The sequence below is a fragment of the Anopheles stephensi genome, chromosome X, assembly GCF_013141755.1.
Source record: "Anopheles stephensi strain Indian chromosome X, UCI_ANSTEP_V1.0, whole genome shotgun sequence".
NCBI lineage: Eukaryota > Metazoa > Arthropoda > Insecta > Diptera > Culicidae > Anopheles > Anopheles stephensi.
Genome location: NC_050201.1, coordinates 10,681,026 through 10,707,652, shown reverse-complemented (window position 1 = coordinate 10,707,652; position 26,627 = coordinate 10,681,026). Strand labels below are relative to the sequence as shown.

The 26,627-nt window shown below is 45.5% G+C and overlaps 3 protein-coding genes across 18 annotated transcripts in view; all 3 read left to right on the top strand.

The window, feature by feature from the left end:
* Window positions 1–6,373, top strand: part of LOC118506785 — a 49,440-nt gene extending 43,067 nt beyond the window's left edge. For 11 of the 12 annotated variants that reach the window (XM_036044432.1, XM_036044442.1, XM_036044413.1 and 8 more), the window contains one exon: window positions 22–6,373. In XM_036044432.1, coding sequence (XP_035900325.1) covers window positions 22–85 — 64 coding nt within the window. In that variant the 3' untranslated portion in view covers window positions 86–6,373. The remainder of the gene's footprint in view (window positions 1–21) is intronic. The other variant, XM_036044501.1, reaches the window with a different exon arrangement.
* A 3,954-nt stretch (window positions 6,374–10,327) lies between these two features.
* LOC118506778 (glycine receptor subunit alpha-4-like) lies at window positions 10,328–16,191 on the top strand. 3 transcript variants are annotated; one of them, XR_004905547.1, is made up of 4 exons: window positions 10,328–11,905; window positions 12,256–12,436; window positions 12,494–13,600; window positions 13,656–16,191. XR_004905547.1 is itself a non-coding variant. In XM_036044385.1 (3 exons), the coding sequence occupies exons 1-3, from the start codon at window positions 11,826–11,828 to the stop codon at window positions 12,833–12,835; spliced, it is 603 nt and encodes a 200-aa protein (XP_035900278.1). In that variant the 5' UTR covers window positions 10,328–11,825; the 3' UTR covers window positions 12,836–16,191. The 3 variants fall into 3 exon arrangements, 1 of the variants encoding a protein (XP_035900278.1); XR_004905548.1 differs by having other exon boundaries at window positions 12,494–13,883; window positions 13,986–16,191; XM_036044385.1 differs by having other exon boundaries at window positions 12,494–16,191.
* A 2,593-nt stretch (window positions 16,192–18,784) lies between these two features.
* Window positions 18,785–26,627, top strand: part of LOC118506747 (netrin-B-like) — a 59,001-nt gene continuing 51,158 nt past the window's right edge. Inside the window, exons 1-2 of one of the 3 annotated variants that reach the window (XM_036044350.1) lie at window positions 18,785–18,965; window positions 19,771–21,089. In XM_036044350.1, the coding sequence (XP_035900243.1) occupies window positions 19,898–21,089 (1,192 nt within the window). In that variant the 5' untranslated portion in view covers window positions 18,785–18,965; window positions 19,771–19,897. The other 2 variants (XM_036044330.1, XM_036044339.1) reach the window with 2 other exon arrangements.

Sequence of the window (26,627 nt, the reverse complement as noted above, 5' to 3'; positions counted from 1 at the left end):
TTCCTTTCCTTTCTTTTGCAGAGGAGAATCAGCAGCGGATGACGCACCGTACGTGAAGACTTACTCCACCCTGGGATATCTGTAGATAGTTTTGCTCTGAGCCCGAGACACTATCACGGAGTGTGCGTGGAGCAAGTGTAGCACTAATGTGTGAATTGAAAAAGCACACTCACACATATGCATCGTCGGCTGCTGAGCAGCGGGTGCAAGATCGTTGGAATGACCCTAAAGCATCATGTATTGGAGAGAGAGAGAGAGTGAGAGAGATAGAAGTGTTGCCATCGTGCTGCTGCTCTATTGCTTACCCAGAGCTATATTGAGTCAATGTCACCAACATTACTGTCCACCAGTTGGATGTTTAGTTGTCATCAGTTGCATTTTTGATTTTTGTTATACGTGTGTTAGTAATCAATCGCAATTCCTACGTTTCCGTTCCTGCACAGAGACTTTTGGATGGGTTTTCTGCCAAGATGGCCTTTGTTTGCCGAGTTTTGTTGCTAACTTTTTGTGTGTTACAGATAGTATCAAACTGTTTGTAACACATGCTTACCCATACATGCCTGTTAGTGTTAGATGTACGCGAAAGTGACGCCACCTGGTACGTCTTGCAGGCCCGATATTGATTCCCGTGCGTGTCGTATACAGCTGCGCAAGTTGACTTAGATAGGCGGTCGAGGGTCGCGAGACGTTCGAACACCCTGGACATGGACGATGTAGATAGGCTGTAAATTATCGATCACTCTTGCGACTTGCGGCGGTAGCTTACTGTGAAGCGAAGGCATTGTTATACTACGCCCCGAAATGTAGTATATCAGCATGCCCCCCCCGTGCACTACGGCTACATGCCCAGCAAGTCGTTCAATGTGCGATCTTTACCTACCTATCTGCGACTCCCTATCCGTTACACGCTGCAGGAGCCTGTCGTTTGTGGAACCAATCCAACGTATTGTCAACCTGCCAAGCTATTTGCACACGCCGGTGCAGGTGGTCATGCGTGTCAGATTTGTGCAGTGAAGTGAAGCCATTTTGTATGTTTAAGTAAGCGTCTCGGTTTGCCTCGGCGCTAACCGGGTGTACATCGCAGATAGCTAAAAGAAGCAAAGAACAAAACAGCACTCTTTTAGCACTTAATATCAGTCTTCCGATTCGAGAGTGATTTATAGCGCGTACGAAGGATGTGCGGTGCGCATAGCTATACGAAGACTCAGGACAACCCAGTTGAGGTGCAATAAATTCAATATCTCAACGTGTTTACTCATAGCATACTCGTACTCGTAATCTTAGCATTGCACACCCCTTGTATGGGTGTATTAATTACCGGTTACAATATTATACAATATCCCACCCGTTACTAGGAGCGGGTTACATATAAACATAGCGCATTACTCAAGTAGAACGTTTAGACAGAGGACGCGGAAGGATCGAATCAGCTGTATAAGTGCGAGGGAAAGTTTGATAGAAGCGGGGTAATAGATACAGCTGGTAGACAGGCAACTTATCAGCTTTATATACCACTTGTTTTGGTACGGTCGCGTCGGTAGTTCAGTGAGGGCGTAGAACGCGTAATGTAGAATAGTCTGTTGCAGTCTATAGCTAACAAACTAAGCTCTTTGCGTTCCCGTTCGGTTGAGGTTTCTTCGGTTGGTTTACACTCAGTACACCCACAAAATAGCCAGGTTATTAGGATTTGTTGTGATTTTTTCACCGTATGAATGGTACACTTCATACACTTTGGTGAACATCTCTTCCCTGCGGGGCACCCATCAAAATGTTGCTTTTCGGTTGCGTACCGTTTCAAGGATTCACGAAGGAATCGTCTAGCATCAACGTTCTTAACCTTGGGTTGAAATGGGTTTGTACAGCAAAGCAATAGATTAGCGCTACGTTTCACCAACCATACGTTTTGGGATTGGTTGTTTGATTTTGGAAACCATCGTAGGACACCATCGTAGCAATGGGTCACTACAGTGTTCACACGCAATATAGAGTATAGGTCACATCGTTCACCCTTTCATTCAGCACAGTACGAATGCTCATCTTGTTTCACCCTTCTATCACTTTAATCGACAACATCGCTACCGCTCGGAAAGCCAGAGCTGCTGGGAGAAGCTGGATCTGGATGATGCGTGCGTGATTGTCTACATTTAGGCGTTCCAAATTTAAATCGCCCGTTACGGGGGGCACCAATACTCCACTCTAATCAGCAGTACATATCGAGAACCATACTAAAAAGCTTCACCTTTACCATCTCATCATCAGAAGACTTAAGGAAAAGAAAATCACACAAGCAAAACAACTACTTCAACAGAACAGCAAAGCAAAATAAAAAAAAAAAAACCATCGCAATAATACACCGTAGACGGTTGTAAGCAAATCTAGTAACCGATGCCTCTAGTCAACCGATATGCAATACAGACTGGCAGCAGCAGTGCAACGCGCAGTCCGGAATCAAACTATCTCAAGTAGTGTTAAGAGCTTTACTTAGCGCACTAGTAATGTAGGGTTCAACACACACACACACACACACACACACTAAATGCCTAGAGGAATGGCCATGGTTGCAGCTACCGTGGATACACGTAGGGTACAACAGTTCTTTTGCGTTTTGCCGGTTGTATGTAATACTTTCGGTAAACAGGAGTAGTACACAGGCCAGGGCAGTATGGTTTTGCCGGTTGCAGCTCGTACAGCAGGTGTCTTTCATGTTTAGAACTTAGAGCTGACAACAACTGATGGGCACACGTTTTATAGCAAACAAACGGAGTGTCGATTGTGTTGTTATAAACATGTGGACACTTGCTGTATGCCACTGTTGCAAACGCTGGCGGTAATTTGGGATTGAGCTTTGAATGCTTTCCAAAGCTTAGGTTTATGCAGACGGGAATCGGTATCGGGGTTTGGGGATTGGTTTAGCCTGGTTGGCTTTCGCGGATTTTGACACCTCGGCTCTTTTAGCTTTCGCGCTTTATTTTAATTTTGTTTTTGTTAGCTTTTCGCTGTGCGGTGTGTTTAATTTAACACACATTTTTGATTTATAAAAATATTTAAATCTTACTTCAAAATTGTGATAACTGACAGTGAACCGTGACAAAGATTCGATAATGGGTCGCCTAGAAGTATGCAAAACGGTTGCAAACTCACCACTAATGTGATCGCTCTCACCCTCTCTCTCTCTCTATTTGGCGCGTGTGATGCCGTCATGAAACGTTTGTATGTGTGTGTTAAAGTTGTATACAAAATGATTGAATCCAGTCAACGGACCCATCATCACCACAATTCACCATTTGCTACACACGTGCTATTTGGAACACGCCTTCAAGGTCACGGGTCACGGAATATTTGACAGCTGTCAAATTACGTTATTTATTTTTATTTACATTTTCTAGTATGACGGCTTGGCGCGGTATTGACAACAGCTGTCAAATTGTTACTCAAAAAAAGGTTAAAAGGTTAAAGGTAGAAAGGTTATATTCTTCCCTTTTTAATTAGGACCAATGTACTGTGATTAACTTAATAGTTTCTACATAAATATTTAATCTTGAAGTATTTTTTTAATGCAGAAAAATAATTGGCGATTTTATTTAAAAAAAAGTTCTAAATGCCATTGAGTAAGATATCAAAATTTATTTATTTTCGAGATTTTTTTGTTGTAAAATTCAAATTTCACCTCCAATAACGTTAAGCTCCTGGCCGGCGGCCTAGCCCAGTGGTTGAGGAGGACGAAGCGAACGTGTGTATCGACGCTGTCTGAACGGTACGTACGAACGAATGGGATGGAAAGAGTACAATAATTGTTAATGATGGCTAGGAGGGGGGAAAAAAAACGGTTAAGCAAAGCTACAGAAGGATATGGCAAAGGCACAATAGAATGGCGAAGCGAAGAGAAAAGATGCAAGACAAAACTACTTAAGCATAATCCCAATTTTCTCGAACAATAGATGACAAACAAACAAACAAAAAAAGAGATGTCTGATTAACACACTTCATATTAATCCATGTGAATGGTTGTTGTTTTACATATAAATCCGTGGAAGCAAGAAAGAGGAGGAGGAAGAAGAAGAAATCTACATTCAAATAAGCAAACGCGCACACACACACAAACACACAAACATGCAAAAACACTACGATGCTGTTTTCTATTTACCCGATTGCTAATGTTGAAAAACAAAAAACAAAATAGAACAAATCTACAGGAGATAAACCGAACAAAAACCCATCATTAAATGTAACAACACACAACAAAACACACACACATACAAAAAACGCGTAAAATTGGTTAAAGCAGTAAGAAGGCAAACGGTACACTTTCGTACAGTAAAAATGAAAGAAGAAGAAGAAGAAGGAAAATGGGAAAAAGAAACGGATCGAGAATGAAAACGAAAGCTCAAGCTCAAGTAGGAAGAAGAAATTGGAAAACAAAGCAAAAACAAAGAAACCCCAAACTGATTGTGAACCAATCCGTACAACCGTATTTGTGTGTATGTATGTGTGTAGTATTTAGCTGTTTTTTGGGCCGATTCGAACGTGGAAATAATACAAATGGAATGCAAAAACAAAACCCCCCCGAAAATCATCTTCTCACACACACACATTGGCTAAACGTCTTGCTAAACACGCAAAGTCCCCGTTCGGGATTTGCCTATTAATCAATCATAAATATCTTAAACGCAGTAAAAACACCCCTTTTTCTAGCCAAGTGTTGTTTGCTGGAAATGGATAAAGTTGGGCATGAAACGGGCATCGATTGAAGTCACAACAGGGCCATTGAAGTCTGGCTGACCATGTTTGCTGCTACAGATATAAGAGCTCAGTCTTTGCTGCCCTTATTTTCTCTTTTATCTTCTTATCCTTTGTCTTATTAAACATATGCTTTTTTCATTTCCCTTTTTCTTCCTCTTTTAACTGTTTTCTTCGCGTTATCCTTTCTATTTTCCTTTTTTTCTCTTTCTCTTTCTCTTTCTCTTTCTCTTTCTCTTTCTCTTTCTCTTTCTCTTTCTCTTTCTCTTTCTATTTCACGTTTTCTTTCTCTTTCGCTTTAATTTTGTTTTAATTTTCTTATACAATCCTGATTCACTTTATACTCCCTTTTTCAACTTCTGCGATCAGTTTCTCATCTGACAGCTGTTATAAATGTGTGAGAAGAGCGATAAAAGATAACGAGTGAGAACAACAGCACAAAACGGAAGCATAGAATTATTAACAAATCAAAGCAAACATGAACAAGAAAAACAAAACAAAACATCATGCCCAATAGTATTATTGCTAATGGAAAAGAGACTGTAGCAAGCAGCGAAGAAAGGAAGAAGAAACGGTAATGCGTTGAAAAGTGACACAGCACGAAGTAACGAACGTATGGAAAACATGCCACCGGTTAGGAAGTATTTGAATAATCACACTGGATGCATACTCAGCTATACCCTATTGCACTACAACGTTTAGCCTGTCTGTAAGCGTATTTGTTAACTTCAAACCTTTGGTCAAGAATGGACAAGATGGATGAAGAAAAAAAAGCAGCCTAATTAGAAAATGGAACATCAGAAAACAGACTTTTCAAAACGTAAATACTAGACGGTAAAAAACAACCATGAAAAACAAAGAAGAACACAACGTCTTTAAAAGGGTATTATTATAGTACAATGAGTAATAAAATCTATCAAAAAATGTAAAAAAAAACTCGAGGAAAGATTAACAAAAGAAGGAAAACGAAAAGGAAAAAGAGAAGAAAAGAGAGAAAGTAAAGAAGGAAAACAGATGGCAAAAAGTTAAAAAAAACAGGACAAGTAAAGGGATCGATTAGACGAAATTGGTGAATTTATTAAATTGTTACAAAATTCCAAGTCTAAGTGTTACAAAAAAATGAAAAACTAAAACAAAAAATTATTCGAAAACAATAGCTTCATTGGGAGGTTTAGCAAAACAAAACAAAACAAAAAAAAAACATAAATTTAGGGGTGGGCAAATGAAAAGGTAGGTTTAGCTAAATTATGCGTTTTACGTTTTACCATCGGTAAATTGAACATTTTTGCGCTTTTTTTTCGGGTATGGCAATACTTTAGAGAGAGAAAGAGAGGAAAAGAAAAGAATGTGACACGAAAACGATGCGGCATACAAAACAATGTTATCTTACACACACACACAACACACACACATGTGCACGTGAGTCGGTGCGTGAAGGGTTAAAACGAGTGATAGTGATAGTGCGTAATACAGTGTAGAGAGCTAAAGAGTGTTAGTAAATAATAAGCAAAAGACAAAAAAAGAAACATTATATAACAAACAAACGGGAACGGCCCTTAAACCGGGGCAGCCCTGGAACGCTAGATCGTTCAATCAAACAACTATATACTCAAGAAGAAAAAAAAAACCCCATTTTGAAATCGATATGTATAGGAGGGCAGATATGTAAGCGTGTTGTTTTCCCGCCACGGGTGCTTTTTTGTTTAACCCTTTTGCTGATAATGGTTCGGTTTTCTATCTTCCATTCTATTCCTATTGTTGGACTGTTTGCATATATTCGTAATTGAAAGGTTTCTTATTTGTTAAGTTACTTTTATTTATTTTATATTTGTTTTACTATTTTATTTCAATTTTATTTATCTTTTGATTACTTTTACTACTTTGATATGTTTTCTTAATTGTTTTTGTTTCATGATTTGATTACTTAGTTCGTCATACATTGTTCATGTTAAGGTAATTTTATTAAGTTTTTGACTGTTTACTTATTTGTTATTATCATTACGTATTATTCTCATCAAGTTACAAGCCTTTTATTTCAACATTTTAGCTTCTTTTATACGCTTTCGTTATGTCTTTGTATTACTTCAGCTACTCCAGATCTGTTTTCTTTCTTTGTTTCTTTGTTTTAAGGTTTGACGATTTTTTGCTCGTTTCTGCTTTATTTAAGAAATCTTTTTATATTTATTGGCTGCTCTAGCATTAATAATTTAGAGTTTATATTATTTATATATGTTTTTAAATTGTTTTACATATTTTTTATGAACTTAACCTTATTTGTTCCTTTGATTACTTTAATTACTATTAATACGCTTTGCTAACTCTTAACTGTTTTCGAACGTTTAATTATTTAACTCGTCATGTACTTATAGTTCTCTTCAGTAAAGATTTAGTTTAGCGCGTTAACCATAGCAACAATCAAAATGATGTTTAGAACAGGCAATAGGTGCTTCACTTTTCCGTTTTCTTTCTATACACACACACATATATATAACTCGCCGGTGGTTTCGCTTCCACGTACGAGAGGACGTAATAAGTTAGCCTTGCGTTTACCTAACTAAAGAAACAAACCCCAAAACTCTTAAAAATTGTACTTGTACTTGGCTATTATAGTGACATCGAGTGGCTAGAAGTCGCTTTCGCAGATCGTTCACACCATCAGACTCCATACTTTGGGAGCAGCTTCACCGTAGCGGTTCCTTGTCTATCTCTCTCTCCCCCCCCCACCCCTTTTTCTATCTTTCTCTCTTACTATTACCGATTGCTGATTTAGTTTGGTGCGGATGGTGCTGATGAGGTGTTTAGTTTTAGTACGCTTTGTCCGGTAAGCTCGAACCGGAAGCTCCGGTGTTTGGCGCAAGATGGCGTCCGGCCGTTGGCAAACCAAAAAACACACGCACAGACACAAAGGCTGCCAAACACCAGATATGTGTATATGTGTGCATCCTGTCAGTAATGTATGGTAATGGAGGTAAAGCAAACCAAAACAAGGGTATATACATAGCGAGCGCAGCCAGAACAATTTCCCGGATTTGGCATAAAATCAAAAGCATCTCGTCACCATTCGTTAACCTAAACATAAAATGCAAGCAGAAAACAAAACAAAACAAAAAAAACCACCAACACGACCACCTACCCCCACGCAGACCCCACGTACCCTTTCTGCAGTTTGGCATTGGATAGATGTAAAATTCAAAATTCAAACTCTGCTCCCTCTCGAATCCCCTGCAACAAAACAAATCTTACAACCGCTGTGAATGTTAAGAATAATTAAAGATATAAACATTGATGCGGCGCGACTGGAGCGAATGCTGTGAGTGTGAGGAACGGAACGACGCGGAACGAAGCAAGACGCTTGCTAATATGGATGCCCATCTCGTCCTGCACGGGCGTTGAGGGTTGGTTAAAGGTAAACGTCAACATAGTAAACAACGGGAGCGACTAAGTACAAACGAAAGATTTTGGCCGAGTGTGTGACAGCTTCGGAACAGGCATTGTGATGAACACACGGATTTAGGATACGGTGATGCTTCCCGGAATGTGAAAGAGACATGAGGCAGAGGCGCTAGGGGTTGGGCAGGGTGAGGGTGAGTGAGCGGGAAATGGAAGGTCACGGGAAGCATTGACAGCTGTCACACCCAGTCTCACGCACCATCGAAGACGCTGGAGGACGGATGGAGAGAAAGAGCAGTTTTTGGCAAAATGTTGGCAAACGTGTTGAGAAGAATTCACGTACGTACAAAGCGAGAGTGGGAAAAGAGAGAAAGGAACGCGAGAAGAGAAACACAGATGAAACATTACTATATCATTATGTTGTAGAGAGAATCAAATAAAACTACAATAAAAATATAAACACGCTGAACGGGATGAGTGTTTTATTTAGAGCGGAGCTTTACCATGACGTGACATTGTGTATTCTTGTGGCCCTTGTGACGTTTAGTATAGATATGTGTCTTACTAAGTGCATCGTTTGAATTGTTGGACAAGCTTCTCAAGATTTCTTGAAGTTCAAGTTTAGAACTTCTGAAACTCTTCAATGAAAAGCTTCTAAGGATTTACTGAAGCTCAAGGACTACTACAAAGACCAGCTACTTAGAACTATCCAGCGTGAAGTTCATCAAGATTTCTTGAATTTCCATTACAACTACTTATAATTTCACTATTACGCATAACTTCTTATCGCCCTCTCATGAACAGCTCCCCAAGATGTCTTGAAGTATAAGTACAGCTAGAAGCGCCTCAAGAGAAGTGCAACCTCTTAGAATTCTCCAGCTAAAAGCTGCTCATAATTTCTTGAAGTTCAAGTACAACTTCCTAGAACTCTCCAATGAGAAGTTTCTCAGCATTTCTTGCAGTTCAAATACAACTACTTACAACGCTCCAGTGAGAAGAACCTCATAATTTCTTGAAGCTCAAGTACAACTTATTAGAACTCTCCAACAGGAAGCTCGCCAAGGTTTCTTGACGTGTAAGTTCAATAACTTTAAAATGATTTAAAACTCTCCAATATGAGGTCCCTAATATTTCTTGAAGCTCTAGTAAAACTACTGAGAATTCTCCATCGAAAATATCCTCAAGTTTGGTTAAAGTTGAAGTACAGCTACTTAGAACACTTCAGTAAGAAACTCCCTACAATTATTTGAAGTTCAAGTACAACTACTTGAAGTTCAAGTATAATTACTCAGAACTCTCGTGCGGAAAGCTTCTCAAGATTTCTTGAAGGTTAAGTACAACTACTAAAAACTTTTCTATGAAAAATTCCTAAAGTTTTCTTGAAGTTCAAATACAACTTCTTAAAACTCTCCAGCGAGGACTTCCAAAAGAGTTCTTGAAGCTCAAATCCAATACTTAGAACTCTAAAGTGAGAGGCTCCTCCAGATCTCTTGAAGGTGAAGTACAAATACTAAGAGCTGTCCGATGAGAAGTTCCTCAAGATCTCTTGAAGTTAATGTACATCCTCTTAGAACTCTCCAGCCAAAAGCTTCTCATGAAATCTTGAAGCTCAAGTACAACTATTTAGAGCTCTCCAACGGTATCTCACCAAGATTTCTTGACGTGTAAGTACAATTATTTTACAATTGCTTAGAACTCTCGAATGAGAGGTCCTTTATAGTTTTTGAACTTCTAGTACAACTACTTAGAAATCTTCATCGAAAACCTGCTCAAGATCTTTAGATGTTTGGAGTTCAACTTCTTAGAACTCTTCAACGAGAAGCTTTTCAACATTTCTTGAAGGTCAAATATTACTACTCAGAACTCTGCAGCGAAAAGCTTCTCAAAATTATATGAAATTCAAGCCCAACAACCAAGCAGACTGTCCTTCATGAATAAAAAAAGCACAACAACCACTAAAAAGTTCATGAAGATTTCTTAAGTAAAACTTCTTAGAACTCTCCAGTGAAAAGTTCCACCAGCTTAGAACTCCCCAGTGAAGAGCTCCTCAGGATTGCTTGAACCTCAAGTACAAGTGCTTAGCAACTCTTCAGCCGATTGTCCAATTTTAGACGCCCTCTTTGCTCATACGCGGCTTTGCCATTATCGAATCAAGGTGGTATCAGCGATATATAAACCGTGATATGTGTGCAAGTGGCTGCAGGTTCGCAATTACGTGAACCAATCGTCATGGCTCGCTTCAATAGAAGCTCGCTACCACACGCAGGCGGACTACAAATCACTACCAAACTACCGGGCTAGAGACTAGCGCGTGTGTGTGTGAGTGGCTATACGTTTATGGATTATGCTTCCCAATCCAGCTATTTAGTTTCGTTAGGCACCAATCTCGCACCGGTCAGGGCACCGTGCGCTGGAAGACGTAAAGCCCGTCGTTCCGCGAAATAGGTAGTCCACCGCAACTGCAACCGGAACGTGCGAGTAGGAGAGGCCACTCGGCCACGAATCTGGCCCGGCGGTTTCGCCTTCGTTCCACGCTAATGGACGTTCGGCCGTAAATAGGATTATGCAAAACCTGCGAATTGCGCGAAGGCATCGACACCGGGCCCTGCATTGCCTGTGCAGTCCTTGGAAGCGAAGACCCGACGAGAATCGGCCGAACGGAGCGACCCTAGCGGGTGACCGCGGGTGTTGCTAACGGTTTTGCGCGAACGGGCTCTCGTGCTCAGTTCGATCCCGAAGATAGACCGGACACTATCGTCACCGTGGTGCTGCTTCCTGCTCTGGGGTTTCTTTGTAGTAGGTGTTTTGGGTCTCGCGACGCCTCACGCACACGGTGGATGAAGGTTACAGTGGTAGCTGCGCTTTGTAAAGTGAGATTAGCTCTGCTCTAACAGATCTTCGGAGATCCATCGAGAGGATTATCAACATCTGCTTGTATCATGCTGACAGACTAGTGGTTCATCCTCTCCCAGAGTGAATGTCCCAGTGTGCGATCGCAGTTAATTAGTGGCACCAAACTCAAGCCTCCTGTTCAGCAGTTCAAGCAGTCAGTAGGTCGCGAACAGGGGTACGATTACATCAGCCCGTAGGCCCGTGTTTTTTTTTCTTGCGTTCTCTGCCACCGGCCAACAGCACCGACCGCAATGAAGCCCAAACCAAGATGGTGGTACAAGTGAACGGGCAACCGGGGGTTCGCTGGTAGGTAGGTGGTTGGATGGGGGGGGAGCGAAGAGGTGTGTGCGGAAGTTAGTGCAGCTGTAAACGAGGCGAAAACGCGACGACAAGGTTGTTTATATCACACACAGGCAGGGCAAAAATCGATGACGATTAGTGCCGCAAAGGGCGGGGAGGACACACCGAAACACAAAGTACGGCCCATCACCCCTACAGTGTCACCTCGCGCAACACGGGAGCACACCAACACAGGGCCACACAAATTACAACAATCAGCATCATTACTGGCGAACCAGAGACAAAAAGGCAAGATTGTAGTGAGCTGGAGGTGTTTGTGTGTGTGTGTGCTGTTTTTGTTGGTATTGGTGTGGGATTGGACCTTGGAGATTCTAAAGATCTCTCCAACGATCTCAAGGGAGTCGTCTTCTTGGTGTGAGGACGATACGAAGCTCACCAAGTAAAGATATCCGGAAGTTTTTGTACTATTCCCGTCCGACAACGCCACAGAAGGCTTTCGACCGGATATGGCGACCAGGGTAGCGGTGGTGATTGGTTTGGTGTTGGCCAGCCTGAGACCGATGGCAGTCGATGGGAAGAGCTATAGGTAAGTTGCATTTATAGTGAACCAACACATTACTAGCAATAGAGCAATGTGTCATACTGTGGTGTAAAAATGGAAGACTCGACAAAAAACTGCTGCTGGCTGCTTGAAGTAGGTCAGCATAGTCTCGCTGCTGGTTTGGGACGCGTGGCTTGCAGTTGAAACACTTCTTTCAATAGAACTTCTATCAACACGATACCGCACCATGGTACAATCAACTACTTGCCACTACCTGCTCATCAATCACAGATACACAAAGCACCCACAGGCTGTTTGGGCTCGTTGATAGCATCGTCAGCACTGTTCCTGATGTTAGAAAGCTCAACCACTGGTTCCGTTACCCTATTTTGCAGAAACTATTCCGACATCGGTGAGCTGTCCAAGAATCATGCGAGCTTATCGCTATCCGACATACTGCCAACACACCAGAAAACGTACGACAAAAACCGTGCACCCAAGCTGCTAGGTCAACCGACCGTCGTCTACTTCCATGTCACCGTCTTATCGATCGACTCCATCAACGAGGAGTCCATGGTAAGCGTGCTACGACAATCTGTCAACCGGTACCCATCCACTTGCGCCCTCTTGCAGACGTACGTGGCGGACATCTTTTTGGCACAAAGCTGGCGTGATCCGCGGTTACGGTTGCCGGAAAACATGAGCGAAGAGTACCGGATACTGGACGTGGACTGGCTGCACAGCATCTGGCGGCCGGACTGTTTCTTCAAGAACGCGAAAAAGGTAACGTTTCACGAGATGAGCATACCGAACCACTACCTCTGGCTGTACCACGACAAGACGCTGCTGTACATGTCCAAGCTGACGCTCGTGCTGTCCTGTGCGATGAAGTTCGAGTCCTACCCGCACGATACGCAGATCTGTTCGATGATGATCGAAAGTTGTAAGTATGTGGGCGTGCTGTTGGGGAAGTAAGTTTTGGCGAAGCGTTGTCTGGTTGGTACGATGGAAGGACTTTCGCAGAAAACATTAATGAGATGTGGGGAGTTCCTGTACATGTGAGATCTCCAACAAGAAACAGTCAATTGTAGGTAACATGTAAGTAATCTTGAAGACTTTTGTCAAGGCTATGGTCTATATTCTGTAGCACTAGACATCTGTATCTGTTGCATATAGTATTCCATACAAAACCTTGAAGAGATGTATTTAAAGGTACTTCAAGGACTTGAGGTTGTAAGCTGTAAGTGTATGAGCTGCATGAGTACATGATCAGTTCCAGAGATAATTGCGGGGCTACTTTTTACTAGAACTGGTAGAGATCAATGATGAGTATCTTCTTGATGATGCCTTGGTCTAGTAGAGTATAGCTATAGTAGCAACATTGATAGTTTGCTGGAATATCTAGCTATCCCTGTAAGAGCTTCGGTTTTCCTTTTCAAATAAGTTGACTATATGCTAGCCACTTCCAACTAGCGATTTAACTTCCGTAACTCTATCAAAAACATCATCACCGAGTAGCTTGTCTTCAGCATACTTCCAAAGGTTTCCCAGGACACTTCGACGATATCGCTGCCATGAAAGGACAAGCTTCGCTGTGACACAAGCAACACAATGCTCATCGTGATGCGGAACTGGCGTAATGCACCCGGCTGACGCTTTCCATGCTGCAACCAGGCAGGCCAGTCATCAGTGTAAAGCGCCCATCCGATACGTTTGTTCTACGACAGAGACAGTGTTGAGGTGAGTGGATTTTGGTCGATTGCTTAACGCAAAGTCTGTTTACCGTAGCTTGCAGGTCTTCGACGAGTTTGCAGCAGTAGTACCACTCGAACACGAGCAGCACAGAGAAGATGAGCACCGACAGCGAGACAAAGTCTAGACCGTTGTACGAGATAAAGAAGGTATCGATGGCGAGTGACAGGAGTGCGGTGTAGTATTGTACCGTGATGGAGAAGCTGTGCACCCGATGTACCTCCCGTATGTGTCTGGAAGGAAGGAGTTGAGCTGGATGAGGTGTTTTGATGTGGGTTCACTATGCTTCCGGGCACACTGTTGCCACGTACTTCACAACCTCACAGTGTTCCCGCACGCAGATGCCAAGCTCACGATTGAACGTTTCCCACAGCAAGCGTTGCCGAGCGTCGTCCTCTATCGCACCCTGCAACACCTGCTCCTCCACACGCTTAAGCAGCCCCACGAACGCAAACTCCACCAGCAGAAACTCGGCCTGCAGCCCCGTAAGCAGCGTGTGCATGCTCAGAAAGCTCGTCACGTACGCACCCAACCCGTTCAGCGTCATCGGATGCATGATGATCTGCAGCGTCCACGCTAGCGGACGGTTCATCTCCATCAGATACGGCGGCATGCGGAATATATCGTGCCACTGCAAATCGGACGCTTCGTAAATGAGAAAGTTTATCATGCCGTATATCATCAGCCCGATGATCAGGATGTTGTTGGTGCGAAACACACGCTGTCTCAATCCTTGCGCTTTGGTGTGATCGCGGAGAAAGCGCCGGGCGTTAATGTAGCTACGGACGGGCTGTAGTTGATTGTGTCGCAGCAGCAGCAGTATGAAGCGGAACATGATGCTGGTAAGGGCGAACTGTCCACAGAGCAGACTTAGCGCGAGGTTCTTGTTGCGTTCGACGTACGCCGCAGCCCAGGTCCGATACAGCCAGATAGCGCACTGCGCCGGGAGCAGTAGCCGATAGAGCAGGTACAGAGCCCGCAACCAGAGACGGTTGGTTTGAAGCTGTATTCCTGGAAGGAAGAGGCGGGATTTGGAGGAGTTAAATCTAAGATTCTAGCGATAAAGAGGAAACCTACCATTGAAGGCATAGAGCCACTTGAGCAGTACAAAGTAGTCACTATCTTGACGAAGATCCAGAATCGGTGATAGCTTCCGCCGGAGATAGCTCCAGAGCGTCATTGAGGACAACCAGCTAGCACTGAATGGTAAACGCTAAGTAAGGAAGACTCTGGTGGATATTGATTTCTTATATACAGTAGCAGGTCTCTTGAAATATTTATCAAGAAAAATGTTTCCTGTAAGAACTTCGTTTAGTGATGTCCAAATTAGGGGGGTGAAAAGTTTGTTTGACTTGCGTGCTCTCCTGTTTCCAAACAAGCGGTGAAAACTTTGATAATTGACGTGAGTCAGCAACGTGCTGGCTGCAGTGAGAGTTAGTCATACAGCCGTACAATAATTTATGTTCCCCTGTTGCCATAAGAACCTGCCAACTTTAAGGTCCTTAGTGACACTGCTCGGTGTAATTGTTTCTCGTTTTCCAGTTCCACTAATCAGTTGCGCGGTGTTTTAAAAATTCCACACCGTAATGAATATTCAACCCCGGGTTCAGTGGTAGAAAGCTGAATCTTCAGCAGATAAATCAACACGCGCTGACATGCCTGTAATTTATCCGTGATCGATGGATGGATGGTCCACCAGTGGTCGTTCCCGTGGCTGTGTGTTTTTCTTCTTCCGCTGCACACGCTACAATAAAGTCTTTAATTTACAGACTTCTTCCCGATGCGCGATCCACTGCACGTCGATTAATTGCCACCGCGAATTGGCAAACTCCGGGGGCGAAGCTGCGTGTTTAATTGCAGCCAATGTTGAGGGGACAGCCCCGTCGGTGCAGCGTTTCGTGAATAATGAAGCCATAAAAGTGTTAGCGCAGGGCAGCGTAGTACCATCGCATCAGCTGCCCACTCGCCGTTACCAGATGAAGCGTTCAATTTCCCCTGGTGCACTCGCGCTGACAACTCTTTGTTTGCGGTAGGCGTACTATTATTATTCATCTGGCGACTGGTGCACTAGGGTGCCTGCAGGAAGAAATTTTGTTTGGAAATTTAATAGGCGCTTAGCAGGGCCGATTAGTGCGCGCGTGATTCTTCGCTTTGATTTATTCGAGGAACGAACGCTGGCTAGGCACAGACCAGGAAGTACCGGGAGCGTACGGGAGTGCGAACGAATTCTTTGTCCATGTTTATGAGGAATGTAACCTTGTAGGTGGTGGTGGTGGCAGCCCATGTCTGACCAGGACAGAAAGTGAGATTCATTAGCTATTGAAATGTTCGCGAGATAGGGACGAGTTGCGAAAAACGCGGAACAGTAAAGGAAACTGTAAAATATGACGCAGCGTCTACCGGTCTAGACGAGTTTGAGTTGTGTTTCGGGAGAAGACCTTCGAAATCTGGTCGACTCAGTGTAATGGAAGGTTTCCACGAAAAATAATGTTCTCCACGTGGAGAATACGTTATTATGTGTAGATTGTGTCCTTAAAAGCAATTTAATAAAGTACTTTCTCATGTAAGACTATTTTTTTTTGAATTCCTGATGAAGCCTTAATAATCCTTAACTTTAACCAAGCTTGGATATTGAAGCTATAGACTGCAAGATGATAACCTTTTCAACAAGTTAAATAGCCTCAGAATCTAGGGCTAAGATGCGTCAAAGATTCCTTGCAAACCCCTATGTGTATATCCAACCCAATAGAGAATTCTTCACCCATATGGCCACACAATTAAGGCTTCACTGTCACTAGGGCAAGGTCCTTCAATTAACATTTGCGAAACGAACACACATTCAAACACACACACCCACACGAATGCAATCCTTTCATACATACTCGACCCCGAAATCAGGTCAGTGTGACAGTGCGTGACTTCCATCGCTAAGCCTAGGCGCATTCTCGGCGTATGCTGCGGGTTACCCATTGGATTGTCCGAAAACAAAAGTCGTGCCACTGCCATACACACTGTCGGCAGTGTGATCAGAACCAGCGGTGCAGTTTCGACACAAAAAAAAAAACAAACCAAAACAGAAGTATCACGATCAGTTCACGAATACTGATTTCACATGCGGTGCCCACGTTTGTTTTTGAAGCAATGATCGTGATCGATTGTCTCTGGGACTTGATTATTGGTAGTGAAATGGGGAAAAACTGTGTCAATAATTTATATGCGACCGAGGTTAGTTGGGTGGCCGTTATTTCGTCACCGGTTGTAAGGGTTTGCTATATGTGTTGGATAAGTTAAGCTGGCCAAAATGCAGTTTGGGAATAGTAACCAAGTTGTTCCTTGGGTAGATATTGCGTCAGAATATTGCCACGGTTGGATCTTGTGAGAAGAGCCAAGGAAACTCCACCAGATTTTATGGCGACTTGGTGTCTGTAGAATCCATGTGGTTTCAAGACCCTGTATGTTGGCTTTCTCCTCAAGTCGGCTAAATATCCTCAGGAATATCCCACAAAAGAGTTCTTGTGGAGACCAACTCTCTTCAAGCTATATTTGTTACCTTGCAGCCATTTGAGTTTAGGGAGTTTGAATCACCGATCAAATTCAAATCACCGAACAAGGTCAACGAAGGACCCTTTGCACTTGGTCGAAATCTGAGAATGGAGGCATCTCCCCTCGATCACACCGATGTTACGTTATAAGACGTCCTGTGGTGATATTTATCATCTCCTGTGAGTAGCATCTGAATGTTTCTGGTTACGTACTCATTGGCCTAATGTATAAGTTGTTAGCTGCTACAACTGCTTCTTGGTCTCGGTCTTGGCGGTGTCTGCTAATCAGTTACCTCGGTCTTGCTGGTGGAAGCATCGATGCCATCACTTCTACTCATTTTGAACCTACCGTCGCCTTCTCTGTCCCATACGGATGACTTAATACGACTTTAAGAAGTAGGTCGTCTGGTGCTATTCACATAACATAACAAACCAAAGAGAGTCTGACGAGTCTAGCTCACAGCCACGACACATATGGTACCATCCTTCTGAGCAACATCCTCTCGAAGGTGGCTAAGAGGGTCTCGTCTCATTGTTGGACAGAGTTTATGTTTCAGAGGCATATGAGATTATTTGGACTATAAGTGTTCTATCCACTCCGAACTTCGTCCATCGCCACCAACTCATGATGTCAGTCTCGATGTCATCGAGGAGCAAAGCTACTGGAGCGCAGATTCTGACGCCCGAAGGTTTTTTTTTGCCGAATTTTTAGCTCGATATTCCCAAATTACCTATGGTAATGCGCAGCTCGAATATGACTGTAGTATATATCATCGATAGCGACGCCTGTCTTCACACAGCAGGACCAGGGTTCAAGTCTCATCTGGGCCGTTCCCCCCATAGTAAGGTCTGACTATCCAACTAGGCGGCTAACATAAGTCTAGTAAGCCAAAAACTGGCAGCCATGACCTAAGAGGTCGTTAGGCCAAGAGAGAAGAAGATAGTACATATCATCGAATAACTTCTGAGTTCTTCTCTCCTAACATTCACATTGAGTGAATATTTAAAATATGAAATTCTTGATTAATTTAACTAAATTGCAAGAATTGATTTCCTCCACAAAAGTTTACAGTGTACCGGCCCTCGTCCACGGTGCGCTGAGTTCGCTAAGCAGCGAGAGAGGGGAAATTTCCATTGCCGTGCCGCTTCCATGCCACGGCTGGTGGACCAATCGCACGCCGCACTCGGTCGACGGGAACCGTTCGGGTAACGTGAGCACCCCTCGCTAGACCAATCCGGAAAAGACGACTAACCCCCGAAGACGATTCACGCGAGACCGACACGAAGCGGACGCTCTCTCTCGCGAAGTGCCCGAAGCGCCACAATGGAAGTCACTCATTTTCCTCCAAACGAAGCTCTCTTTCTCTCACGTGTTGCTCGCTCTCTCGCTAAGCCGCGAGTGTCTTGCAACGATATCGCTTCTTCCGATATCTCTCGCTTTTCCCATTCTATGCTCTAGCAGTGCGATTTTCCCATGTTGGGAGTCGGGCACTCACTGTCTCTCTCTCTCGCCGACCGTTCGATGGCGACGGCGCTGTTGCGCTCGTTTTTCTGTTCTTCGTTTTGGCTAAGCGGCACCGGGGTTGCCGAGATTTGAGAGCCACGCTGCGAGGATACTGTGCAGCGTCGAACGCGGCTTTCGTTCAGTTGAATCTGTGTTTCACGACCGTGTGGATTGTGGTGTTTGGCGGGTTGATCGTTCGTCCGTTTAGACGTCGCCTCTAGTTTAGCTTTCTATGCGTTTGCTACCCCGTACACACCACACTGCCTTTCGTGTGTAGTTTCCGGTGTGGCTGTGCTGTTTTTGTGTGGTGTGTTCTTGCCCCTCGGTAGTGCAGCAACAGTGTCCAACCGGTAGAACAGGGTTCACCGAAGCTGCAAGGGGCCTGCAAGCATCCTTAAAGTAGAGAAAAAGAGTAGAAACGTTTGCGTTGTCCTGAGGTTATCCCGACAGCACAAAAAAAAAGGTAAAAGTGCGCGTGTGCCCGTGTGTTTGTGCGCGAGTGGTGTGTTTGTTTTGGTTAGTTGTACGCGCGCTCGGGCATTGTTTTTCGCAAAACAAAAACAAAAACCCGAAGGAAGTTTGCCTGTGGTGTTTTTGCTGTCTGCCGGCTGGTTGGGTTTGTTGGTGAGGTGTAGCTCCTAGTGGCGTTCGTGTGTGTGTGTGTGTGTGCGTATGTGTGAGTCTTTTTGAGGCAGAAGTGAACGCCGAACGTGAAGAACCCACTACAATCAACACCGTAAGCTACTATCAACAAAGCAGTTGAGCAGGAGCATCACCTCACGAGACATTGATCTGGCGGAAGCTGGAAGCACATTTGAAGATATTTGCGCAAAAGCGCATTCTGACTGCATCTCTACTCCAGGAGATAGTCGGAACGCGGATAGAATCCATTGCTTGACACAGCTTCCGATAGCGTTTCTGAAGTTGAAGATTTTAGAGTTGGAGAGCACTCCAATTTCTATCAGGACAAGCCTATTTGCGTGTCCTTTTGTGTGTTTCCGATATATTAGAGGCATTTGCTAGTTGGGGTGAATCCTTCAAAATTTAACTTTGGGTGGCTTAGAATTTCGATTCGAACCAGCTGATCTAGAGCGTGGAATTTTCTCTCGCAGGTTTTCTACCCCATTTTTTGTCGATATCTCAACTCCGCGTCAACACCCTCCTGAAGGCGCAGGGTAGTTCGTTGGTGTTTCGCGTGATACGCCCCACGCGGAAGGGGACGTGCAGTGTGTCGCCAGTATGCGACGACCGACAGCGACAATGGTGCCCGGCGTGCTGCTGTTAGCGCTGCTGCTGGCCGGTGACGGTTCGCTGGCCGTCCACCGGGGCCAATATCTGCGCAGCTTCCCGGTGCACCCGGTAAACGATCCGTGCTACGACGAGGATCGTCCCCGCCGCTGTACGCCCGACTTTGTGAACGCGGCGTTCGGCGTACCGATCGAGGCGTCCTCCACCTGTGGCCAGGGTAAGCCGGCCCGGTTTTGCAATATGAAGGAAGCGACCGACGGTACGCATGCCGGTGGCCGTTCCGGCCTGGTAGAATCGAGCTGCGAGATCTGCGACGAGGCGGACGCAACCAAGCGCTACTCGGCGCTCGCCCTTACCGACGTGCACAACACGAACAATGTGACGTGCTGGCGGTCGGAACCGCGCAGCGGCACGCTGGACGCCGGACCGGACAATGTGACGCTGACGCTGTCGCTCGGGAAGAAGTTCGAGCTGACGTACGTGAGCCTGATGTTCTGTCCGCACGCGATCCGGCCCGACTCGATGGCAATCTACAAGAGTGCGGACTACGGGAAGAATTGGCTGCCGTTCCAGTTCTACAGCTCCCAGTGCCGGAAGCTGTACGGCCGGCCGACGAAGGCAACGATTTCGCCGAGCAACGAGCAGGAGGCACGCTGCGTCGACCACAACCGGTACAGCGTCGATGGGGTGCAGGGTTCGCGGATCGCGTTCAGCACGCTCGAGGGCCGTCCCTCCGCACCGGACTTTGACAATTCCGTCATCCTGCAGGACTGGGTGACCGCCACCGACATACGCGTCATCTTCCACCGGCTCCAGCCGGCCAGCGGTGGTGGTGGTGGAGGTGGATCCTCCTCCCTTGCCAAATCGCAATCAACCGAACTGCTCGGCGGTGGCAAGTTTGGCGGCGTGCCGAAGAAAGCCGCCGACTTCCTGACGCATCCGAGGGATGCGGGCTCGCCGGGCGTTGGTTCGGGCGTGCTGACCTACGCACTGTCAGACTTTGCCGTTGGTGGGCGCTGCAAGTGCAACGGACATGCGTCCAGGTGTGTGAAGGGTGCGGACGACAAGCTCGAGTGTGACTGCAAGCACAACACCGCCGGGCGGGACTGCGAACGCTGCAAACCGTTCTACTTCGATCGACCCTGGGGCCGCGGTACGATGCGTGACGCAAACGAATGCAAAGGTAAGTCACTGACTGTATTCCGGAGGGGCTTGGGGAGTTGCGAGAAAAATTCGAACGAGTTCGAATGTCCGGACTAGCTGAACTCCGTACAACAAGTTGTGCGTGGTTTGAAGTTACAAAAAGCTATACATTACGGTACAGTCGAAGAAGAGTCGGGTCCCGGTGTCCTTACCCATGGGAGGTGAAAACATTCAATTTTAGCTCTACGGAAGCATCCCAGCTTCGTTGCAGAATGTAAAAAAACGACTTGGGAGCACGCTTAATTCACCAACGGGAGCTTACCTTTGAGACCGGAGCTGTACAAGTTTTGTGTGTGTGTTTGTGTGTTTTTCTTTCCCATGCACTTCCACTCCTGAGATGGTCTGGGTGCAACGCAAGAAAAATGGATGCTGTGTCCTGTCCCTGCAACATGCATCCTAGCAATGTCGTTGCACAAACACGCCAGATAAGGGTGGCAAACGGGAGGATAGAAACCAAAAAAAAAAAGAAAAGAAGAAGAGAAAAAACACTGCACACGTAAAATGTAGTTTTGTGCCCGTGTTGTTGCTCGCTAGGCACCATAAGCCCTTGCCACAACCAGGAAAAAAAGCAAACTGGAAGAAAAAGTTCACCGTCTAGCAACCGTTTCGGAGGTAGTCCGTGTCGTAAGGATAAATATTTATGCTTTGCCGTGTTTGTTACACACACACACACACACACACACTCACCTCACGGAGCACGTTTCGCCACTCGGCCCCATATCGGCCCTTGCACGCAGGACCTTCCGCACGGTATTCAGCGACAGCAGGTTCTTCATCATCGTATAACTTGATTATTTGCACTCGGCACTGCACCCGGCAAGTGTAATTGAAAATAAGTCACCCAAACCTCTCGCCCACCTTGAAGATTGAGGCGTGCCGGGCCGCATGTCTGGAACCGAACCTTCCATGCGTATGGTTGACGGGAACGGATTCGGAGAATATGATACAAATCTGTTTGCAATCCTGCTAGACAAGCTGACTTTCCAGTCATCGATGCGTTCCAGATGTCTGGGCTTGTTGTTTCGCCTTCTTCGCAAAAGAAAAAAAAACCTCCGCGTCCCATCCATGACCCGACCGGTGATACAATCGATCGGTCCTAGTCGGGCGAAATAATCTAACGCGTCCCGAGATCCCGGAACGTGACACTTGCCAAGACCACCGGCGACGGGCTGGCTGGAGATGCGAACCCAAACAGTCTGTCCCGCGCGTACGGGACACCGTTTTGCATCTTTCTTTCTGCTGGACGGCCCTCACAATATCGAGGTCGCAACACGCTGCACGCGATCGAGAGAGAGCGAGAGAAGAGGAAAGTTTTGGTTTTTTTTTTTTGGTTTCATCTTCCCTTTCCGGGGTTCGCCCTGTCCGAACCTGAATCCTCGAGTGCTCGAGGTTTTGGCAGGAGTCCTTCCCGCGCTGTACCGTGTTTTGTTCGATCGAAATTTTCCCTTTTACAGGTTCGTTTCTGTGTGTGTGTGTGTGTGTGTGTGTTGTGCTTTCCCTCGGAAAAAGGGATTACTGTCCACAGCAGGCGGTCGTCTCCTGCCTAGTGCTGGACACGGGCGTGTGGGCGAACCACAGACGGGCTAAGCATGTCGTCGATCCTTTCCGGGACATGGACGACTGCACGTGATGGGTTTTCGGGTAAACACTGCTTGTTCTGTGAGGGTTAATTTTGCATTTGTTTGCAACAGATGCAGAGGGTTGCTTGAAAGAGGATTGATAGGTTTAGGTGCCTAAAACAGGCTACCAAACACATAGAGTCCATGAATTTTTGAACCAAATTCTTCCTCTTCTCCAGAATTTCTTATTTAGTTTCCTCGCGAATTGTTTGAAGTTAAATTTAACGTAAGGACACTTTATGGATCGAGAATGTACATGTATAAATGTCCGAAAAACATTCATCAAAATCAACAATCGTCAACCGAATCCTTCCTCCCTCCCTGTATTATCTGCGCCCAACTTATTCCTCCCGAGGGCGTATCGAATCCCGAACGCTGTGCTCGGTTGGGATGAATTTTCCACCACTTCCGTGCTTCCTCATCCTTTTGTCCGTGTTTTGCCTTTCCTGAGGTAAGGTTTGCCTATTTTCGCAGCTGTGCTCCACCACGCTGACTCGTTGCAACACGCATCCCGTAATCCCGTAAGCCCGAGAGCACTGTGGATGAAGCAGAACGAGCGGAAGATGAAAACAACAAAAATGCTCAGCCGCACACACATACATACGCGCCTCAGGGTCCTTGAGCTGGTCTGCTCATGCATCCATGGTCGAGAGCCCGGTTGCCTGGCTCTTGTCTGCTCGATGTCTTTATCGCGTCGTTTCCGCGGGGGTTACACCCGACGGTGGCTTACGACGCTGAAGAGGAAGATTAGAGATATCCTTGTTGTCGAATATATCGGGGTTGGTTTGGATATTCGCATCCGTGCGCCGTGTGCCCGCACGCGCACGCTTGTACGATTAGCCGGTTTGGTACCTTTCGCAAAATTGGGACTGAGTCCGTAACGTTTCTCCTCTCTGCTCAGTCACCTTTCCCGGGTGTTGCTCTGCCGACCGGCAGCTGGTACGCGAGGGATTCAATGTCCGCCGATGCTCGTTTGCCCGGCGCTTGGAGAAATTGAGGAAGCCATTCGCCTTAATAGGCTGCATTTATATTCATTAACCTTACCGCTCACCGTGAAGACCGCGGTCCAACCGTTAAGCGTCCTGCGGCTTCGGGCAGCAGCATCCTTGCCGGGAAGGCATCCCGCCCGGGTTCCGGCTTCTCCCCAGGGCGGTAGGTCCTGCTGCTAGCGATTTGTGGTACTTTTGCGGTTGAAAACAGGCAGACGGCAACAAAAAAAAACCAAGAAAACTTTGCTTTTTTTTAATGACTCGACGACGCGAAACTGCTTGTCACTCGGTACGGGAAGTGTCACGCGACTGGTGTAAAGGTCAGTTGCCGACTCGTTTCAACCCGTTTCCAAGGATGTAAGAGATTTGCAGCTTAACTGGTAGATCGGGAGTGTGGGCAAAAAGCAAACTCAAGTACAAGTCCCACACCCAATTTCCGGTCAGCTCCCCGACAATAACGAGAACACCCAACAAGACAAGAAAGACAGAGCATCGATTTGGATTCCATTTTTACTGGACATCGTTTTTGAGGCACATGTGAGCTACAAACGTCTGCTATCAATTGCTATTTATGGTAACACGAGTTGGAATTTATGTCGCTAGAATTCTGAAAACTAAGAGTTCTATGTTTTCCCTCGCCAGTCGCATTACTCCCAAAACAATACGCTTTTGTTGGAAGTGTATTCCACCGGGCGGGCAAGGCTATCATCGCCCCGGATCGGTTCGGAGCAAACGGCAAAACGCTGTATAAGGGTCGATTGCTTGCCCGACGAATGGATCGAAGCCGTATGTGAAGTGGGCCCTTTGCCGCTTTGTGTGTCTCGGGACGTTCGGGCTAATCGGTACAAATCTGTGCGCACGGGAGTGAGAGGGTTCGGGTTTTCGATTTGGAAATGCGATTAAAATGCCGGCTTTTGTTCATTTTTGCAGCAAAGCAATGTTTGAAGTTTTCGGGAAGAGCTCTGTAGCGAGCGTTACGGCTTCTCAACAAAAAACGGCAAAACATTCCTGAGCGTTACTTCGTTAAAGGGAAAATTAATTCTTTGCTTCCTGCTGGAGTGTTGTTTGATTGGTTCTGTGTTCAGATTAGCAAGAGTATAGGCAGGCTTCAACTATTGCTTCGATGTGTTCCGGTGTTTTATTTGTTTTGTTTCCCAAAACGAAATCTGTGCATAAATCCGAACATTTCACACACCGGAGGGAACACCCGTTCAGCCCCGATTAGATAACGCACTATCGGGGCGGAAGTTCTTTGACTGAGTCATCGGCACCGAGCATCGACCGTTTCGAATAGGTGTATCACACGTCAAGGTGGTTTAGGCTAAATGAATGATTCCCGTTGTCCATCGGGAACACAACGCAGCGAGCTGACATATCGGCTAGAACCAAGTGTCGAGCGTAGATAACGTCCACTGTACAAACAGTCAGTAACTTTTTGCTCTACGTCAGCCGTGAGCTTACGTCAACCCGATGTCTTCAGTTTTGGAACGCAATCCAGGACAGCAACAAAAAGAAAAAAGAAAACAACCGCTTTCCGTTCTTATGACACTTGAGTTGGCTGAGAGTTGGTCATCCGAAAATGATCCGTCGAAATATGAGTCACGGTGTGATTGCTGCTGCTCGGCAAAGCACATCGGACCGGGAGGGGGAGGGGGGGGGAGCAGATTACAATCGAGATGCAAAAGTTTTCGTATTAAATCACATCACCACAGCAGGATCAGCTCGCAGGCACAGGCATGGTGACTGTCTGCCAAAGCGTCCTCAGCAGGCGACTTCATCTCTTCTGTTTATCGTCGTATTCGCGCACTTCTGCCGAATGTCGTCTGACACGCACCCGGCACAGGTTGATGATGGTTCTAATCGTTGCCAGCAGGCTCCAACGTTTTCCGATCCACACAGTGGGCAAATATGGTGGACAAAAAAAAAAACTTTTTTTTTAATTTGAATATTTTTGTTGTTGTAATTCTCAATAAAGTTTAATACAGGGGTTTTCAGTTGATAAGGCAATAGCATCCATTTTTATGGCAGGCTTCTTCGATGAAATGGCAAACAAATTTTTTTGAAATGGAATTGGCTTCAGATGTAGGGGAAATCAAATATCTTTTATTGTGATGTCCTCAGAAGGTATGGTCATAGTAGCCGTTGATATTGTACGCGTCCTCCTAACGCACAGGTAAGTACGTACTATATCATCGGCTGCTGTGACCATATCTTCTGAGGACATCACAATAAAAGGTATTTGACTTCCCTGTCATCTGATACAGTTTCGATGTCAACTAGCTTTGTTTGCCATTTCATGCAAGGATCGTTCAATAAAAATGGATACTTTTGCCTTATCAACTGAAAACCCCTGTAAGTTATGCTATAGTAACTTAAACTAACCTAAATTTGGTGCGGTCCCGTGGAAGAGGCGATAGCGGCGCCGGTCTTCACACGGCAGGATTGGGGTTCAAATCCCATCTAGAGCGCCTCCCCGTACGAAGGGCTGACTACTATGGGTAAAATCAAGTCAAAGAAAGCCAGAGATGGCAGGCCAGAGACCTCACGAGGTTGTAGTGCCAAGGAAGAAGAACCTAAATTTCAAAGTCAAAAATTTCTTACACTCCGTATCACATTCTTGCTCACTGTTCCGAGGATCACAGTTGGCAAATACCATCATATAGCCATTAAACGGCTGACGGTCGGCCGCTTCTTTCTTTCGTTGCCAGACGGTCGTAATTTACACATTTTCAAATATATTAACATTACTAATGGTTGCGCGGTAGCCGGCAGGAAGATTCACCATTACCAATCCCACCAGACATCCTCAATCCACCATCGACTATTAGAAGTTAACAAGAAAAAACGGCGAACTGTCGTACGGAGAACACACGCAAAGGTAACTATAACAGGGTTACATTATCTGGTCGC

Coding starts and splice junctions, on each gene's coding strand:
- LOC118506778 (XM_036044385.1), top strand. CDS start 11,826: ATGGCGACCAGGGTAGCGGTGGTGATTGGTTTGGTGTTGGCCAGCCTG. Junction 11,906..12,255: donor GTCGATGGGAAGAGCTATAG/GTAAGTTGCATT, acceptor CCTATTTTGCAG/AAACTATTCCGACATCGGTG. Junction 12,437..12,493: donor CCATCAACGAGGAGTCCATG/GTAAGCGTGCTA, acceptor GCCCTCTTGCAG/ACGTACGTGGCGGACATCTT.